The 20,845-nt window shown below is 37.0% G+C and overlaps 1 protein-coding gene across 1 annotated transcript in view; it reads right to left on the minus strand.

Annotated features, from left to right (window-relative positions):
• Positions 1-20,845, minus strand: part of LOC131693386 (lachesin) — a 370,087-nt gene that overhangs the window by 288,338 nt on the left and 60,904 nt on the right. Inside the window, exon 2 of the mRNA XM_058981155.1 lies at positions 5,560-6,276. Within this exon, the coding sequence (XP_058837138.1) occupies positions 5,560-5,674 (115 nt within the window). The 5' untranslated portion in view covers positions 5,675-6,276. The remainder of the gene's footprint in view (positions 1-5,559; positions 6,277-20,845) is intronic.

A 20,845-nucleotide genomic window follows, 5' to 3' on the forward strand; every position in this document is an offset into this window, starting at 1 on the left:
TTTAATTCGGTAGAAGGAATAGCACTTTTTGATCCCCAAAAGTACTCCTCCGTAGGAAGTATTTCGATCTATGCAAAAAATATTAAAATTGTGGAAGTTTTAAGTTGATACTTCTCCAATTCCACTGTAAAACAGTGATCAAATCCTTGACCTCGTTCGATGAGATAGCCATCGAAGGATACAATCGCTGAAAGGAGGGGCTATTTCGCAGTCAATTATTTTTAAAATGTTCTCACTGTAGGCAGAAGAACCAACAACAAACTTTTAATAGTATCAGTTATTTTGAAAGTTTTAATTATCCAGTGTCCAAGAGTTTAACAATTCCAGTGCTGTGATTATTCTCGAACTGAAACAAAGGAGCACTTGTGGTTTTTGATGTTCCGGGACGTGCTGGGAATTTCTTCTCTGAGTTTAATCCTCCTTATTTCATGGTTTTCTTTTGTAGGTTCGGTTTGTATACAACCCTCGATTAATGTTTTTTTCAAGAAATAGTTCGGAAATCAGCCCCAACAAGACTTTAATTTGACTAGCATCGATGATTACGAGTCACAACGTACTGAAAAGTCACCGCGCCTGTTTTTTTAATCTAATTTCAAATTCCGTTTTTGCTTATGCTAACAGGCCCGTGCATCAGGTTAATGATCCTTTGTATTTCATTTCAATGTTCGATATTACCGTTCGTCTACGTGTATTTCACAGACAATCCGATATGGAAAATAGGACATACTTTCCTTGATTTATAACAGCTCGAGCTATCATAACTCTTTGTCTGTACAACGTGTTATCACTCGGTAGTTTTCAACCCAATAAATATATCGTAGACAAGGAATAGCGAAATTTTTCTGAACACTGTCGCAATATATAGTGATTCGGCCCATTATGCAGATAAGATTAGCTTTTCTAGGAAATACTCCCATGGTCGGCTGTGTGTTGAACTCCACTCCGCTTTTGTTTAGAAAACATAGGATACTCTCGGTAGCCGGATACCCAGAGTTTAAAAAGAACCAAAAACTAAACTAGATGTTTTCTTTTTTGAGTGATCGTGTACCCGAAAACCAACTAAACTACTATCTAATAATCCATGCTTTACAGGTCGCATCGCTTGCTTGGAGCGAATCCTAGACCTTATACCCTTCCCAACAACCAACACCGCGCACCTACGGAAGAGTTTGATAAGTCGTCTACCTTCCGCTAAGTAGGTGGAGCATCAACACTTCTCGTCTACCTTATCCTTTATCCTTCCCCGTGAGCGATGGAGATGGGGGCGGCCGGCAATGATAGCTATCATGCTGTTGAGGTTTTAATATCGGTCGGATTGGTATGAGTTCCTACTTACCACTTCCTAAGCAACTCTTATTAGACAATCAGCAGTCAAACATGATGAAGTCAGTGTGTAATCCGCCAAAATCTTCGTCTCAACGCAACGCAATGCATAGTTTGTACGCGGGACATGCCGAGATCTCATGCAGAATCTCTGCACAATATGGACGCTTTTCAGTATTCTTACTGCACGAATCATTTCTCCACTGCGCGCCTTATTTCTACAATGGGTGAATGTGTGATTCATTAATTTTTAGTGCAATTCAAGACCCGGTACTAACGGTACTAACAGACGGAAAGGCAGCCGAACCTTGTGCAAGAGAATGTAGTTGGGTAAACCGGTTCCAGCGAAGGATTTGATTGGGAGTATGTTTTCGAACCATTCGCAACTAATACTGAATGTAAACGCTTGAAATCCAGTATTTTCGCATGTCAAGCACCCATCGTTGACGACGCCTTCAGGCTGTATCCTTACTGCTGGAATATATATAATATTCCCGCGTAAGCCGCTCGTAGCAAGAAATGTCGTTTGCCTCTGAGGGATTCCATGAGAAACCGGCCGACCACAAAATATGACCATCGTCCATCCGAACGAAGCTTTGAAGTTGTGTTCGGTTTATGAATCTCCATAATTTTCTCTAACAATTCGACATAGATCTTTCATTAGGGCTTAAATCGCAAATGTAAACAAACTGCGTTTTCGCTATTATGACATTATGCGACAAAAATACTACAAGATTGAGGTGAAAATTAGTTAAAATGGTTTTTAGTTCGATTTATAATTAAAGAAAACAAAACGGCGAAACATGCATTTTCTTCAAGATTTCGACTTAGGCCCTTCTTCTCATATGGAATATAAAGGCTAAACTTACATTTTTTGACAGAACCGGGCGTACGGTTATTATTCACAAAATTATTCTTTAAACGGCGGTTCTATTATATAAATGATAAGCAATATCTACTAGGATCATGTCTACTCGATAGTTGTTGCACATAAACATTCGAATATTTCGATATTTTCATGAAATTCGAAGAAAAGATGCACGCGCCCTATCATTTACATTGGGTTTCTATGCGCCCATTTGCTGAGCCCTATTAAAAAGTATACTGTCAAGCTCGCCCATTTACCCAGCCCTACCCAGCAAGACAGAGTCAGTTTAGCCCTTTTACCGCGCCCTTCTGAAAATTATGTACACCGTTTAGCCCTTCCGCAAATGGTGGTTGCTGAAGGGCGAAATCACGACTGGGATGCAAATTGGGCGTAAGCATTTTTTTAGTTTCTACCCACTAAAAGCACATAGGAATTAAATTCTTTGTTATATTGTCATAAGGTTTAACCAAAGATGCTTCCGGAAAAACATGGTCATAAAGTAATTTATACCTACAATAAAAACTACATTTAGAAAAGCATCGCCGTATATTGAAACTGATTTTTCTCCATTTGAGTACATTGCGACTTTGGCCCTATTGAAAGATCTGTGTCGAATTGCAATATGTTGATACAAGAGCAATTGTTCAAAAGGGTGTAAACATTTCTACGTGCCTTAATTTCAAAAATTACAGCATAACTTTCTGAGAACGAGTTTCAGGGAATAAATATTCATGTACGAAAAAAATGTTGTGCCATTTTCACAAAAACAAAAATTTGTGTTAAAAATCTAATTAAAAAAAACCCATTTTTTCTATTTTTTTATATTTTGTCAACAAAAATTAAAATAGAAAAGAAACATTTTGAATGTAATTGTATGATGGAGAACTTATCGGTAAAAAAGTATTTCCAACAATTACTTTATACATGTTTTTAAATTTCAGACTAATTGACAAACAAAACTGTAATTTTATTACACAATATAATTCTATGGGTCATTTTAAATTGAAATGCATTTAACAAATATTTTCCAAAATGCGATAGTTTTTAAGATATTTGGAATTTTGTTTCAAAAAAAAAAGTTAATTTGTGTGATTATGCCCTTTTTGAAAGTTATTCGCGTTACCTCATCATCAAATGTCAAAAATGAAATGTATATCGTTTTAAAGATGTAAATGAAACTTTTTCAGTATTTTTGGGTCATGGAGAAATTTTCAATAAAAAAGTTTTCTTAACAACAATTTTGACATATTTTTATAATTCATACGGTTTGCAGTCAAAAATGCCATTGCCACGAATAACTTCTGAAAAGGTCGTAATAAAACAAAAGAATTGTTTTGGTAAACAAAATTTAAAATATCTCGAGAACCACCACATTTCAGAAATTTTTTGTTATGAGCATTTTGATTTAAAATAGTGTTAAGAATCATATTCAAAAAAATAATTGTATTTTTGACTGCAAATAGTATGAATTATAAAAATATGTCAAAAGTTGTTGTTAGGAAAGTTATTGAAAGCTTCTCCGTGATCCAAATATACTGAAAAAGTTTCTTTTACGTCTTTAAAACGATAATCATTTGATTTTTGACATTTTATGATGGGGTGACGCGAATCACTTTTAAGAAGGGCGTAATCACACGAATGAACTGTTTTTGTTGGAACAAAATTCCAAATATTTCGGAAACTATCGCGTTTTGGAAGATTTTTGTTAAATGCATTTCGATTTAAAATGATACTTAGAACTATATTCTGTAATTAAATTACAGTTTTGTATGTCAATTAGTATGAAATTTAAGAACATGCATAAACTTATTGTTAGAAAAACATTTTTACCGATAAGTTCTCCATCATGGAATCACATTCAAAATGTTTCTTCCCTTTTTAGGTTTTTGTTGACAAAATATAAAAAATTAGATTTTTTTTGCCATTTAAATTTTTAACACGAATTTTTGTTTTTGTGAAAAACGACACAACATTTTTTTAGTGTATATTTTTTTCGCGCATAAATATTTATTCCCTGAAACTCGTTCTCAGAAAGTTTTGCTGTATAAAATACAATTATCGACAATTTTTTTTAAAATAATACACGTAGAAATATTTACTCCCTTTTAAAAAGATACTTCTCATGAGTTGATGGATCGATATATAGTACAGATAGTGGAGTCACCTCTCTGGCGTCGATAAAGAAGAAGTGGAATCCAACTCCCGTGATACTTGTGGACTGCGCAATAGTATACACGACTTCTAGCAAAAGTAAGTATATGACTAACCATTCTTTCCCTTTCCTTCAGCGATCTACGTTCGGGCCTGGCCGGCGCGGGTATTGATCAATGAACACTTTAGGATTACTGGGAGTTGCACATTGAAAGATGTTTCGCTACTCCCAAGCATAGTTATCTACTTATTCCTTGTGCAACTTCAGCTAGTCCAGATCGATAACGGAGTAGCAGCCAGGGGTGGTCGCACAATCTCAAGCTCAAGCTCAAGCTCAAGCTCAAGCTCAAGCTCAAGCTCAAGCTCAAAAAAGTAGATATCACCTATCTTTATATTTGTTTGCCAAGATGCACCAATCCAGCTTGAAAAATAAAACACAATGCGAAACCGAGACAATGCATATCACACACCGCACCGAAATTAAAAACACCCCAACTGTCTAAGAGTCACGGTATGAATGACTCTCGCTATTAATCATATTTTTTTTCATTTTTTTTATGTATTGTAAAAAGACCCACGGCTTCATGAAGCTACCGCCTTGAGCTGCGTCAAATAGAAGAATAAAATTAATTTTTTGTTTTTGGCCTTTGGAGCAATTTTGGAAGATAGTTAGCGAAAATGGTTGAAATTTTTAATACATAGAGCAAATCAACTCTAAATAATATAATCAATAGTCTCGCTATCGGAAACTCAGCGGATTAAACAGTCAACACAATGCAAAGACCTACGCGTGTATAAATCAGATACAGTTACCGGTATTGACTAAGCCTTTTCTAAATCCATTATGTGGTATGATGCCCAAGGGCGTTTGCTCAACATCCCATTTTGTGGTACCGTGAAACCCCGTGAGGCTCCCCAGACGCGTTTCAAAGCGAACGCACTTTGTATTACACACATACGCTAATACCCGTCAATTCAAATCTCATTATCGCATTAATCAATGCAATAATTACTCTATTTGTTTTCTAAATCGACACATTTAGGTGTCATCATCGTCGATAATTCAGGTCATTAGTAAGACCTGAAATAGGCTGGAAATGCGTAGAATGGTAATGCCGCCACTTATCGATTGATTTTGGTATGCAAAGTTTGAATCCTTGGCGCTAGAAAGTGAGGCGAGCAGTTGCTAATTAGGAAAGGAAAAGTAGGTTACTTACCGTGCGTTACGAGCGTCCCCAGGTAGATCAGGAAGAGCACATTCCGGTGCGTGAACCGATATGGCAGAATATTTAAAGTTATTAAAATTAATTTGATTGTGTGAAGAATCAACATTATTGTAACGTTTCACTTGCGATCGTTCGCGTCCGGATTCACCGTCTGGTACAATGGCGGTAGGGGTGATGAGTGGGCGTTGATGTACTTTTACACGGTCAACAGCATCCGCAGTAAGCACACTACACTGCCACTTTTCGCTTGTATGAAAATTTGAATTGCACTAGCCTATACACACGTTTCAGTTTTTTCTACGGTTAAACACCACCCAGCGCAGCGCCTGACCGGCAGCTGAATGGCATGCCGTCATTTAATGATTTAATAATATTAAATTTCAGGTTGAATGAGCTTCAAAGAGGGCTGGTGGATGCGACGAGCTACCCTAATTGGTGGCTGCCACTGTCAGCCGATGGCGGTGGTTGCGGGTTGTTGGCGTTGTTTTCGCATGAACACTTCATCCCGCACCACTAGCGACCATGTCGCAGTGGAGTTGTGACCGAATCAGTAGCGGTCGCTGGAGGAGGGGTAAATTAATTATTTCAGAAGCAAAGGTGAATAGCAATACCAAATAGGCGGATGAAGTCTGAAGTTGTCACGGTTTAGCTCACTTCTGAAATTCAATGGTTAGTGTTGTTCGCTTGATATGCTGTTGGATTTACGATCTGAAAATAGCAAATGAAAAAAAAGAGTTGTGGGTAAGTCATATTGCTACAATGGATGAATGGAAAAAAGTGTTAAAACATCAATATTGCTAGAACATTCAGAAGTTTAGAGAGATATATAATGCGCGATTTAGTAAAAACACGATACTAAGAAAAAATTCTTTATGACTGCAATAGTGCATATTGTTTATGCTCATACGCATCACTGCCATATCAGAAGGAGACCGAATTACGTAGAATTTAAATTCTTTGCCAAATTATACTCAGTCGCATTCTCAATCTGTACGCAAAACTTGGAGTAATTTGAAGAATAAATTTGTCGCAACGATGCAATTAGAATCGTTTTCAGTGACCTCGGAACGTAAACCTTTGTTTGTAATGCCATTTGTGGCACGAAGCCACGTGTGGTGATTCGGAAGGGATGATGGTCGCATCAAATAATTTTCCACTAATATCACCCTGAACCAGTCAGAGCAAGAGAGAGAGAGAGAGAGAGAGAGAGAGAGAGAGAAAGAGCTTGTGGAAAAGAAATTTGTCGGTAGAAGCCCCATTGTTCCAGTACAACTAGAACATCAAAAGGTCCCGAAAATGAAAAGCGAATCATCTTCAAGTCGCATCAGACAAATGTTGAGCCTGATGAGAAACAATGAATTCGACATTAAAACCACAATATACCAGAAAGTCATTCGAACAAAGTGGAGATGGTTTGGGGTTGGTTTACTTTGTACGGAGCTGGTCCAATTTCCTATATCAAGGGTATTATGAGCGCATTTCTATACCTAGATGTCATTATTGGGAGATACCTTTGAAGTAGCTGTTAATACAAAACAATCATCTGAAGTATTCTTCTGAACCGTGAAAAAATAGTTCGGTGAGAATATCATGAAGCGTGTTATGAAGCGACCAGTCCAATCTCAGAATTTTATAAAGAAAAAAAAACCTGTGGTAAATCGTTAGGAAAACGATTGAGCCTGATAAAAGTACTAGCAAACAGAAATAATGCTAAAAGATACAAGAACGATTGTACGCTATCTTGGGGTAACAACAAAATCATTTTTCAGTAACAAAAAATCATTTTTTTGAGATTTTTTAGAACTTTGGGTGAATTCACCAAAACTTTTGTGTGTTATAATGCATCATTTCAATAACATTCTGTAGTTTTTTCGTGCAAAAATATCGATAAGCGGCTCGGTGATGAAGCTACCTAACCTCTACGTTGAGCTTTTGCTAGATTTTTTCAATAAGGGTTTTTTTACTCATTTAAAACAAAAATTGATATTTTTCAACAAAAATTCGCCTATTTTGTGAGTAAAAAAAACCCTTTAATGGAAAAGTTATCTCAAAAACTCAACGTAGGATTTAGGCATTTTTACGTAGAATATGTATGCAAAATTTGAATGAAATCGGTTAAGTAGTTTTTGAATGGCAGTAACACCGCAAATCGTGTTTTTCCAGAGTTGTTATACACAAATCTTCGTCGCCGATTCGTTTGTCGATATTTTTGCACGAAAAATTTACAGAATGATACATTATAATACATAAAAGTTTTGGTCAAGTCGCTTCACCCAAAGTTCTAAAAAAATTTAAAAAAATTGATTTTTTTTTGCTGAAACCCTCTTGGAGTCACCATGGATTCGGCACTAACGTTAAAACGTGGATAAGGCATCAAGATAGTTTGGGTTTATCTTCCGAATAGCGAAAAATTTGGAATGATTAGAATTCATACTGCCAGAACGACGATGACGTTCATACACTTTGCATTCCGACATCTTCTTTGGCAAAACCGATTTCAGCTGTTGAGCTACGAAACCGTTGTCAGCTCGTCACTCTAGGCATTCGCAGGGACTGCTCTCGAGCCCTGCTCGTTTCGGACTTACTGTCTGCCATAGAGGAATGCTCTACAATCCTCGGACGCCTGAATCTTCAAGCCCGTGTTCTAGCTCTATGCAATAACTCACTTCTGCAAACTCCGTTCAGGAGAACCAACTAGCGTTATTAGCGGACTTCAGCGCATATTTAACAATGTAGCGACGGTTTTTGACTTCAGCCTGACATGTAATTGGTTTAAGAAATTGGGGCCAAAGCGTCTGTTGGTAAAATTACAACAAATAAACAAGTAAAATACCATTTCAAATCAAACTGCTCATAACACAAAAATACAAAAAGGCGCTAGTTTCGGAGATATTTTAAATTTTGTTTCAACAATAACAATCATTTAATTTTCTTGCGACCTTTTCATAAATTATTCACGTTTTTCCATCAAAAACAATAAGTTCTTCAAAATGCTCATAATTTTTCCTATAGTTTTTCCCTCGACATCAAAGCGATATTGTAAGCCATTTGAAAGCTACATAAAACAACTAAAATATGATTCAACCATAGGAACTGATGATTTAACAACACAGTTGACTCACATTTTCATTGTTTTCCTGAGGTTTTTAAAAGGTTAATAAAATCGCTTTGGTGTCAAAAGGAAACTTACAGAATATTTTACGAGCATTATGAAAAACCTATTTTTCTTGATGGAGAAGCGTGAATTATATATGGAAAGATCGTAATAAAATAAAATAATTGCTTCGTGAAAACAAAATTTAAAATACATTTAAAATTATATTCAATAAGAAAATTGTAATTTTGACTGCAAATTTTATGAATTACAAAAATATGCTAAAAGATGTTGTTAGGAAAACTTTTTTATTGAAAGCTATTATCGATCCAAATACACCAAAACAGTTTTTTTTACATTTTTTAATTGATAAACATTTTGTTGATGATAGTTTATGATGGAGCGACGCAAAAATTTTTCGAAAATAACATAATTTCACTATGTTGACAAGTACCGTAATTTAGAAATTTTTTGTTAAGGGAAGAGAGGGGGGGAGGACAAGGGTTTAAACGCAAAAAAACGCAATTTATTTCGTTCTGCCTATTTTTTCTTTTTATTCATGTACCAACATTGCTCAGCGGGCCCTCCGCCACGCCCGGACCGGGTGCTATTATATTTTGTTTACAAATAAAGATATTATCAATTTTCCGAATTATATACACAAAACACTAACGTAAACGGTTTTGTGGGGTACATTTGAACCCCAGGGTTATTTGCAATTCCTGTAATTCTGTTACGGTTTATTTTATCTGCCATAAATCTTTATTATAATTCAATTTGATTATTAAACTTCCATTAAAACTGGTGGAACCTATTAGGTTCACTTGACAAACTTAACAGTGCCCGCTTAAAGTGTGTCTGGGGTACAAATGTACCCCACAAAACCGTTTACGTTAGTGTTTTCTGTATATAATTCGGAAAATTGATAATATCTTTTTTTGTAAACAAAATATCGGTACATAGTAAGCAACAAACTTGTGTAAAATTGTATAAGCTTCAACATTGCTGAACAATAGAATTTGTAATTTAATATAATAAAGCTATTATAGCAAAGTAACTAGAAAAAGCGCTTGGATCGTTATCGTAATTTTTGCCTTTGCGGATGAACGAGACAAAACTCATTTGTGAATATGATTTATATATAATACGTATCACACACCACTCAATTCGTCTTCTTCTGTATCTCAGAGTCTGGAATGCACTTACTTTATATACGTTTACAATGCACTGGCTCCACCTTTTCCTTCGATGCCTTCCTGTTTTATCGCCGTTACTGCATATTGCTTTTTCTTTACTGTTTGTATTGGCGTTTGATGGCGCATCGGAATCGCACTTTTTGACTGGTTTTGGAACTATTTTCTTTTTGTTCAAAAGACAATTTGATAATCTTCACAACGTCGTATAGAAGGTTAAAATCAGTTAGAAACTACCGGAGTAATAGAAATATTAAGAAAAATCGAGAATTTTGGCATATTTAAAGACTTATCCAATTAAAAATTCAGTATTACATAATCAAATAGACTAAACACGATTATTTTTGAACAGGTCGCTTTACGAATGATTTTAGAACAAAACTATCCAATTTATTTTAAAATTCAACAAAAATTAGACATATTCATTTGATTTATTTGCTTAATTTGCTTCATTTGCTTCATTTGCTTCATTTGCTTCATTTGCTTAATTTGCTTAATTTGCTGAATTTGCTTAATTTGTTTCATTTGTTTCATTTGCTTCATTTGCTTCATTCGCTTCATTTGCTTCATTTGCTTCATTTGCTTCATTTGCTTCATTTGCTTCATTTGCTTCATTTGCTTCATTTGCTTCATTTGCTTCATTTGCTTCATTTGCTTCATTTGCTTCATTTGCTTCATTTGCTTCATTTGCTTCATTTGCTTCATTTGCTTCATTTGCTTCATTTGCTTCATTTGCTTCATTTGCTTCATTTGCTTCATTTGCTTCATTTGCTTCATTTGCTTCATTTGCTTCATTTGCTTCTTTTGCTTCTTTTGCTTCATTTGCTTCATTTGCTTCATTTGCTTCATTTGCTTCATTTGCTTCATTTGCTTCATTTGCTTCATTTGCTTCATTTGCTTCATTTGCTTCATTTGCTTCATTTGCTTCATTTGCTTCATTTGCTTCATTTGCTTCATTTGCTTCATTTGCTTCATTTGCTTCATTTGCTTCATTTGCTTCATTTGCTTCATTTGCTTCATTTGCTTCATTTGCTTCATTTGCTTCATTTGCTTCATTTGCTTCATTTGCTTCATTTGCTTCATGTGCTTCATTTGCTTCATTTGCTTCATTTGCTTCATTTGCTTCATTTGCTTCATTTGCTTCATTTGCTTCATTTGCTTCATTTGCTTCATTTGCTTCATTTGCTTCATTTGCTTCATTTGCTTCATTTGCTTCGTTTGCTTCATTTGCTTCGTTTGCTTCATTTGCTTCATTTGCTTCATTTGCTTCATTTGCTTCATTTCATTCATTTCGTTCATTTCATTCATTTCATTCATTTCATTCATTTCATTCATTTCATTCATTTCATTCATTTCATTCATTTCATTCATTTCATTCATTTCATTCATTTAATTAATTTCAATTAAGTCATTCCTTTCGTTGATTTAATTCAATTTGTTAGTTTGAGTCAATCTAATTTATTCTATAAATTCTATAAATATTTAAAAATATGTATTGTCTAATTATTCATTGAATGAGGCAATCTAATTTGTTTTATGTGTTTTATAATTTTGATTAAAATCTTTCTACTAATTTTATGAATTTGCTGGACCCCAGGACTCTACCTCTGAATTCAGCACTGAGTGCAATACTTAGCGAATATAAGGGTCATTCCACGCGAAGTGATCAAAAAAAGATGCAAACTTGAAATCGACCTTCACGGATTTGAACAAAATTTGGAGGAATTGTTCATCTAGGGCCAATATATAAAAACCCAAATTTTTGTGTCAATTGAACCACCCCTCGGGTCATGGGAGCACCCCCCGTTTTGGCAAATTGCCAAAACCCTTGATTTTCTTTTGATCATATCTCCGGTTCTATTTAATCTAGAATCAAACCACAAAATGGCTTTTGAAGAAAATTGTTCAAGGAGACTATAAAAAATATTATTTTTTGCCGACAGTGTTGCCAAGTATGCAATTTTTTCAGTTAAATATTAAAAGTAAATTTTTCTCAAAATACGTATATTTTAATTTTGAAAATTTTAATGCCATCGCGTTCCTCAGACATTTTTACATAAAAAACACTTATCATCCCAATATAATATGAGCGCATCCTGAGATATACCGTTTTGAAGGGAAAAACTCCGATTTTCTCATATAAAAATCCATTTTTATTGGCCAAAATTGAGAAAATTTTCAAACTGTCATAAAAATCGACCCTGATCTGCTAGAAGCAAACCAAATACGTAGTTTTTCATCATTTCTCGTCTACTTCACGAAAAATTATGTTTGAACTCAGAATACTCAAGTTGGTTTTTTAGTGTTGTGCGCTTGCGATTTTATATGGGAAATTGCGGTTTTTTCTCTTCAAAACGGTGTATCTCAGGATGCGCTCATATTATATTGAGATGATAAGTGTTTTTTATGTAAAAATGTCTGAGGAACGCGATGGCATTAAAATTTTCAAAATTAAAATATACGTATTTTGAGAAAAATTAACTTTTAATATTTAACTGAAAAAATTGCATACTTGGCAACACTGTCGTCAAAAAATAATATTTTTTATAGACTCCTTGAACAATTTTCTTCAAAAGCCATCCTGTGATTTGATTCTAGAGTAAATAGAACCGGAGATATGATCAAAAGAAAATCAAGGGTTTTGACAATTTGCCAAAACGGGGGGTGCTCCCATGACCCGAGGGGTGGTTCAATTGACACAAAAATTTGGGTTTTTATATATTGGCCCTAGATGAACAATTCCTCTAAATTTTGTTCAAATCCGTGGAGGTCGATTACACGTGCCTTGATCACTTCGCATGGAATGACCCATAAACAATATACTCTAAAGAGAAACTGTGTAAAATTTGATTCCTTTCGGTCAAGTATGAAAAAAGTTACGCGAGTTTGAAAGTGTCGCAACAATTAGCGATAAAGGGCGAACACGAAATTATTGCGACACCGAAAATGTCATGCCGATTTTCTTATAATGTTTAAAATCAAACCAAAATTTTAGGGTAGTTTTATACATATATTTACTTCAAAAATCAAAAGAAAAGTTAATCGATGGAGCCTTGAGTGTAAAATTGAACGCATTATCGCTTGATGCCCTCCATCAAAGTCTTTACAGTGTCATCCGGTACCAGTCCTTCTCGTCTTTGACTGTCTTCTTGCTCTTCCGAAGTTCCCGCTTCATCATTGCCCAGTACTGCTCCACCGGGCGCAGCTCTGGACAGTTTGGCGGATTCATGTCCTTTGGAACAAAATGGACAGAATTGGCCTTATACCACTCCAGGACACTTTTAGAATAGTGGCATGATGCCAAATCTGGCCAAAATAGCGGAGCTTCGTCGTGCTGCTGCAAGAACGGCAAAAGGCGCTTCTCGAGGCACTCAGATATGTAGATCTCGCCATTTACTGTGCCCTTTGTCACAAAAGGCTCACTCCTCAGTCCGCAAGAGCAGATGGCCTGCCAAATGAGATATTTGGAGGCGAACTTCGACATTTTCTTCTTCTTAAATTTGTCGTCCACATAGAACTTGCTCTTACCGGTGAAAACCTCCAACCCCGGAATTTGCTAAAAATCGGCTTTTATATACGTTTCGTCGTCCATCACACAGCAGCCATATTTTGTCAGCATCTTCTCGTAGAGCTTCCGTGCCCGAGTTTTAGCCGTCGATTGTTCCCGCTCATCGCGGTTTGAGAAGTTCTGCACCTTGTATGTATGTAGTCCAGCTCTCTTCTTTGCATTCTGGACGTAGCTCTGCGACATGTCGATCTTTTTAGCCAAATCACGGCTTGAGACGTTGGGATTTGCTTTAATCATCCGCTTCACCTTTCCCTCCGTCTTTTTGTTCTCCGGTCCCGGTTTTCTTCCAGCTCCTTTGCCGTGGTCCAACGTCAACCGCTCCTGGAACCGCTTCAACACTCTGGAGACGGTTGAATGGTGAATGTTCAACATTTTTCCCAACTGCCGGTGCGACAGGTCAGGAAATTCCAGGTGTTTAGAAAGAATTTGTTCTCTCGACTCGCGTTGGTTCACCTCCATTTTCGTTGAATCTGAGACTGGGAAACTTCGAGTTTGACAGCATGTAAACAATACACATCAATGAGATAGTGTGCAAAATTCGGTTGATTTTTACCCAATGGTAAAAAAGTTATGCCCTGTTGAATGTGTCGCAATAATTTCGTGTTCGTCCTTTACACCCTTTATCGGCGCTTTAGCTAATAGTATTATGCCAGTGAAACAAGCAGAATCAATGGGCATCTTCTGCCTATTGAATATCCTCGACGATAGTGAGGTGCGGAGGTCTAGGTTCATTTGCACCGTTGAAGGCACAGCGAAGTAGGATAATTCCACTGCCAGAGGCTGTTTGAATAGAACACTCCAATGTAAATGGTTTATAGGATGAAATGTACCCTGATAGCTTACAGGGGCAAAGCGCAGTGATTTCACCGGAAGTTAAATGCCGATAAAAATTTACACACACTGTCGCACTTGGTAGAACCTAGTCAATTGGTCGTCCATCTTCAATGTTTAAGAAGTATCCATACCTTTCTTTTTTGATTTGAAAAGTCCGTCTTATTAAAATGGTAGTCCTGCTACTTACTTCTTTCTTGATATTGCTGGTAAAATTCTCAGTGGATTCAAAAGTCCCACATCAACTTATCATAAGCATCAACCAACCTCATTAGAATGTAATCGTCACTTAGTAAACATGGAACTTGCATATAAAAATCGATACCAGTCCAAACCCTAGCGCGCAAAATTCCCAGGACGTAGGTATTCAGCGAATCCAATCACGAGCTGTTACAAAATCCGTAACGTCATTTGCATAATTTCATCATCCCCCTTTTGAACCATCCTCTAAGGCAGCCAAGTGGTTGCATATTTGGTATCACAATCCCGGTAGCGAACAAACGACTCGCAACAACTTTGGGCTCGGAAAAGCAAAGTCCTCCACAGGGTGGATACGCGTAGTGAACAAATCGATTCAAATGTGCCACCGAAATGAATTGTTTAGTGTGGTAGAAATCGAATTTTTCTTTAAGATTTTTTTGTCCATAGCCTTGGTGGGTTGAACTTTTGTTGTTGTTTTCGTTGCCGTTCAAGCAGACGAAACCTTCGCTCAGCCGTGTAAAAATCCACTTCTGAAGCAACAGAGTGTTCCAACCGCTTCTGGGCCAGCTGCACGTGAACCTGGAGCTGTGTGTTTGAATGTTCATTGTTCCTATACGGCACCTATGCTCCGAGGTAAGTGTTTGTAGTCCCAAAAGCATATATTTGAACTCGCAAAGTTCATGAATATTTCATAAATTTACGTTGCGATATCTTTCGCTGCTGCAGACTCTCACAATTGCCTGGTTGCGCTGCTATGGTGAACCGGAGGGAAAAAGGAATTTTTTTTCGCACACAGACAAACGGGTATAACACTTGAATAAATCATTTTACGTTGCATATGGCAGCGTCTCTTATAAAGCCTATAAATAGCAAACATGGAAAAAAATCATACTGGTCAAGTCGACATTCGGTCAACTTTCGCTACCACAGGTAGTTACAAAACGAATCTCTTTACACGCTTTACATTTTTCCACTAACAAGTGATGGCATGCTCCAGAATGTTCTACAAAACATAAAATGATCCATCGTTTATCGCCGAAGAGTACATTGAGTGCAATCAAAACCCAACCTGATGACCTCGTGCATTTTCGAGTTTCGAATTGAGTCAACGTCGCGATATTTGACGTTTCAGTATCACAGCGCAAGCAAAAGTTACGATCATACTGCAATGTGAGCTATAAATACTAATAAGTCATTTATTTGTTTTTTTACGTAAGTGCCGATACCTTATTATAGATTTTTTGGGGCATCCAACGGGAAAAACTGATCGAAATGGTGAGTGAAGCGAAACAAATTATGGGAAAAATTCCCCCAGTGGCGAGATTCGAACCCCTACTTACGAGACTCCGACCCAATGCACTAACTAACCTTTATGTTATCCCTAGAATATGATGACATCCCAGAAAGAACATATGATTATCGCACTAGCGACGGTGATTGTACCTTGTCTGCAAAGCGAGATCATACATAACCGCAACTAGCACCCAACACATTTCTCGACAAACATATGATTACGGCGTAAACGCCAGCTGTCAAAATTATCTTTGAAAGGCAATTCCGGACAAATGCACACAGCAGCTAATGAAAGAGCAAACTTTTTTCTTTTGTTTACTACAAACATCTGTGATTGGCGAGTAACGATTTGTCTAGAATTTCAGCTCAAAGTGAATTTTGACAGTTGGCTTTTACGCCGTAATCATATTTTTGTCGAGATTTGATCTATTTAATTATACAAAGGCTCGGGTTTTCATTACTGTCTGGTGTCAATATTGTACGATGGGTAATGAACTAAAGAAATGGACACAGCTTTGCGGGCAGGGTACGATTGCTGTCGCTAGTGCGATAATCATATGTTCTTTCTGGGACGTCATCATATTCGAGTGATAGCATAAGGGTTAATGCATTGGCCCGGAGTCTCAAAGGTTGCGTGTTCGAATCTAGCCTCTGGGGGAATTTTTTTTCACATAATTGCTTTCGCTTCACTCATCATTTCGATGTGTTATAGTTCCACTCACCGTTGTGGTGGATGAATAAACGTTTATAAGTTGCAGTTCGATTCTCCATATATTTGATATCAACGCATCAGAATATTTTGATATTAAGAGTATACCACCAGTGTATTAGTAATATTCTTCTGAAACTCAAAATACTGGTCATTCCGCGCAAAGTGATCAAAAAGATAGAAACTTGAAATCGACCTTCACATATTTGAAGCCATTTTGGAGCATTTATTCATCTAAAGCCAATATATAGAAATCAAAATTTTTGTGTCATTTGAACTACCCCTCGACCTATGGGTTCACGCCCATTTTGACAATTTGTCAAACTCATTTACTTTCTGTGTTTCTGATTATATCTCCGGTTCTCTTTACTTTAGAATCAAATCTCAAGATATTTTTTTAAGAAAATTGTTCAAGGAGTCTAGAAAATATTATATTAGTTTTCAGCGGCAGTGCTGTCGACTATGGCATTTTTCAGGGAAAGGTTCATTTTTCTGGCAACACGTATATTTTAATTTAGAAAATTCCAATTTCGTCATGTTCCTCAGATATTTTTACATAAAAACCACTTCTAAGCTCAATACAATACAAGCCAATCCCGAGATATACCGTTTTGAAGGAAAAAACTCGCACTTCACCATATAAAATTCCATTTTTATCTACAAATATTGAGATCTTAAAATGGTCATAAAAACTGACTTTTATCTGCTAGAGGCAAAATAAAAACGTAGTTTTTCAACATTTCTCGTGTACTTTACGATAAATTATGTGTATACTAAAATTGGAGTTTTCTCGTTACGCTATTTTATATTCATTCTCATGAGAAATAGGGTTTTTTTGCTTCAAACTACAGATGGTCGGGTTTCAATTTTTTCGAGCCCGAACCCGACCCGAACCCGAGAGCTTGAAAATTGAAAAACCCGAACCCGACCCGAGCCCGAAATTATAAAATTTGAAAAATTCGCACCCGACCCGAGCCCGAAAATTTTAAAATTAGAAAACCCGATCCCGACCCGTACCCAAGAATGAAAATTTTGTAAAACCCGAACCCAACCCGACCCCGAGAATTTAAAATTTGAAAACCCGATCCGAACCCAACTTGCTAATACGGAGAATCCACCAAAGATTTCGAAGATTTTTAATTTTAGGAACCCTAGGCTCATCTTAGAATAGTAGAATCACTCGAATCTGAAGTAGCACCATACGCGTTGAGTTATATCCTATGGCAAAACGAATTACTGGCGAGTAGAAACCGCATTTTCATTTGCAATTGTTGAACGTCGAATTTGTAATGTTATGAGCAACTTACAAATCGTCGATATCTTAACCGGAAAGTAGGATAAATCTAACTCATGGGGAAACAAAAAACTTAATGGTGACAGTTTCAAACAACCTTGCCTGTCGTACTTAACCAAAATTTCTAATTTTGTAGCAAAAACCATTCCTGCAAGGCAGGCATCTCGTGGATCGCAACTATGTCAATATATAAATCGTGCTGCATTGAAATTTAATTTTGATTTTATTTTATGTTTCTGTTTAAAATATACATAGTTGAATCTTATCCCTAGAACGGTTTTGTGGGGTTCATTTGTACCCCAGAGCCATTTGCCATTCTTGTTATTCCGTTACAGTTTATTTTAACTGCAAGCAATCTTTATCATAAATCAATTTGATTATTAATAAACTTCCATTAAAGCAGGTACAACCTTTTTGTTGCATTTGACCAACTTAACAGTACCCGCTTAAAGTTTATTTGTGCTACAAATGTACCCCACAAAACCGTTTACGTTAATGTTTTGTCATGTAATTCCGAAAACATTATTATATCTTTTTCCAAAAGCAAAACATCAGTACATAGTAAGCAAGAAACTTGTATAAAATTGTATGTTTTAAAATAAAACTATCCAATTTAATTATAAATTTAATAAAAAATTAGGTATATTAGAGCGATTTTAGTTCTGGGGTACGAATGTTTCCCACAAAATCGTTTACTTAGAGAAAAAGTCACGAAACCGTTGTAGAGTTAATGGACAATTATTATTCAATATGTAGCAAAAAGTACTACCATTCAGTGCACTCGCAACACCCACTTTTCGATTTCTCGCGACTGTCAAAACGACCAATCAGGAGCGGATCAATAGATTGGTTTTTATTGTTTCTACTTCCCGTAGATTTCTACTCGCTTTGCTTTAGATACTATTTGCTGTACGCTTTAGCTGATTTTTACGTGTTTACTCCGACCGCGGCCTACGTATCGGTTTTAAAGTACCTGTCGAAATTAATATTTTAAAACAGAAAGTTGAACCAGTATTTTCCGATAAATTCCTGTTTTTTTTTTTTATTCATTTCGTTTATTTGATAGGCACAAATGCGTTAGCTTGGCGGTGCCAAATTCTTTTGTTTTTACATTTTGTATATTTTAAAACTAGGAGGTTACAATGTTGAAATATTTTTTTTAAAAAAGAAAAATTTTACAGCTATCTTAAGACTAGAAATAAGATTCTATATACAAGAGAGGGGGCGAAAGATTTTTTTTATGAAAAAATTTTAAAACAAGGAATTCAATAGTAATAATTTTTAGGAAATATTTATAGTTATCTTAAAACTAACAATATAGTTTGGTACACAAAAGGGGGAACAAATATTTATGAGAAAATTCGCAGGTGTTTTAAGACTAGGGATACAATTCTATTTACAAGATGGGGGACAATAGTTTTAACAAAGAGGTAAAATTACAACTATTTTAAAACTAGGAATACAGAATACAAATTTGAACTTTTTTAGCGGAGACTTATGCTTGGTCAAGATATTCAGAGGGGGGCTGTAGAAGCAGTTGTATCAAGGACAGGGGAGAGAAAGCGTAGATGGTGACCGGGAGAGAAGAGCAAAACTTGCAACTTTCGCTCAAACGGGAGATCAGCGAAAGATTACCGCCTCAGTCTAGTAGGTCGGATTGGCGGATGGTATTCTTCGGACCCGCGGGGAATCCTTCAAAAGTCATCGGACCTTGAGTCGCTCTCGCTTCAGTTTCCGTAGTGGTAAGTGCGACGGCGGTTACATAGTTGCAGTCTGGAGCTGATCGGTCCCACAAGGCAAGAGAAAGCTTCTAAAACGAGAAATAAAAAGAGAGGGGCTAAATTGGGATATTTGTCGTTTTTATGAAAGTATAAATAAGGGACATATAGGGGAAATCACGATTTGCCAGTATATCTCGGACTGGGACATTGGGTGGTCTACCTCGGGCCCGAAGGGAATCCTTTAACTGAGACCTGGCGTCCAAGTACCCGGCGCATACCCAGACAACGTGCTCGATGTCGTGATAGCCCTCGTCACAAGCGCACAGACTACTCTCCGCAAGCCCAATACGCCGCAGATGCGCATCCAAGGTGTAGTGGTTGGACATAAGTCGGGACATTACACGAATAAAATCCCGACCCACATCCATCCCCCTGAACCAAGGCTTCGTTGATACCTTTGGGATAATGGAATGTAGCCATCGTCCAAGTTCACCATTGCTCCACGAGGTTTGCCAACTGCTGAGTGTCCTCTGACGACAAATACTAAAAAATTCGTTGAAGCAGATTGGTCTTTCATATATGTCACCATTTAATGCGCCCACCTTTGCTAATGAGTCGGCCTTTTCATTGCCCGGGATAGAACAATGAGAGGGGACCCAAACAAAGGTAATCTGAACAAGGACTCCTGTATCTTCCCCAGAAAATACGGGAATTGCTTTTTAGGCTTCACCGTACGAAGAGCCTCGATAGAGCTGAGGCTGTCCGAAATGATGAAGTAGTGATCTGTGGGCAGAGTGTCGATGATCCCAAGGGTGTACTGAATTGCAGCTAACTCTGCGACGTAAACTGAAGCAGGATCATTGAGCTTGAATGAAGCGGTGATAGTATTGTTGAAGATACCGAAGCCAGTGGACCCATCGAGATTTGATCCGTCAGTGTAGAACATTTTGTCACAGTCGACTTCTCGGAATTTATTATAAAATATATTGGGGATCACTTGAGGGCGTATATGGTCCGGGATTCCACGAATCTCTTCCTTCATGGATGTGTCGAAGAATACAGTAGAATCAGAAGTATCTAGGAAACGAACTCGGCTGGGAGTATATGAAGAAGGATTAATGCTCTGTGCCATGTAGTCGAAGTACAAGGCCATAAATCGGGTTTGAGAATTAAGCTCGACGAGCCTCTCGAAGTTTTTAATCACCAACGGGTTCAGAATGTCGCATCGGATGAGCAATCGATATGGGAGTTCCCAAAATCGATTTTTTAGCGGAAGAACGCCCGCCAGCACTTCGAGACTCATCGTATGGGTCGAGTGCATGCAACCCAAGGCAATGCGCAAGCAACGATACTGGATTCTCTCCAGTTTGATG

This window comes from Topomyia yanbarensis, chromosome 3 (assembly GCF_030247195.1).
Source record: "Topomyia yanbarensis strain Yona2022 chromosome 3, ASM3024719v1, whole genome shotgun sequence".
NCBI classification, from domain to species: domain Eukaryota; kingdom Metazoa; phylum Arthropoda; class Insecta; order Diptera; family Culicidae; genus Topomyia; species Topomyia yanbarensis.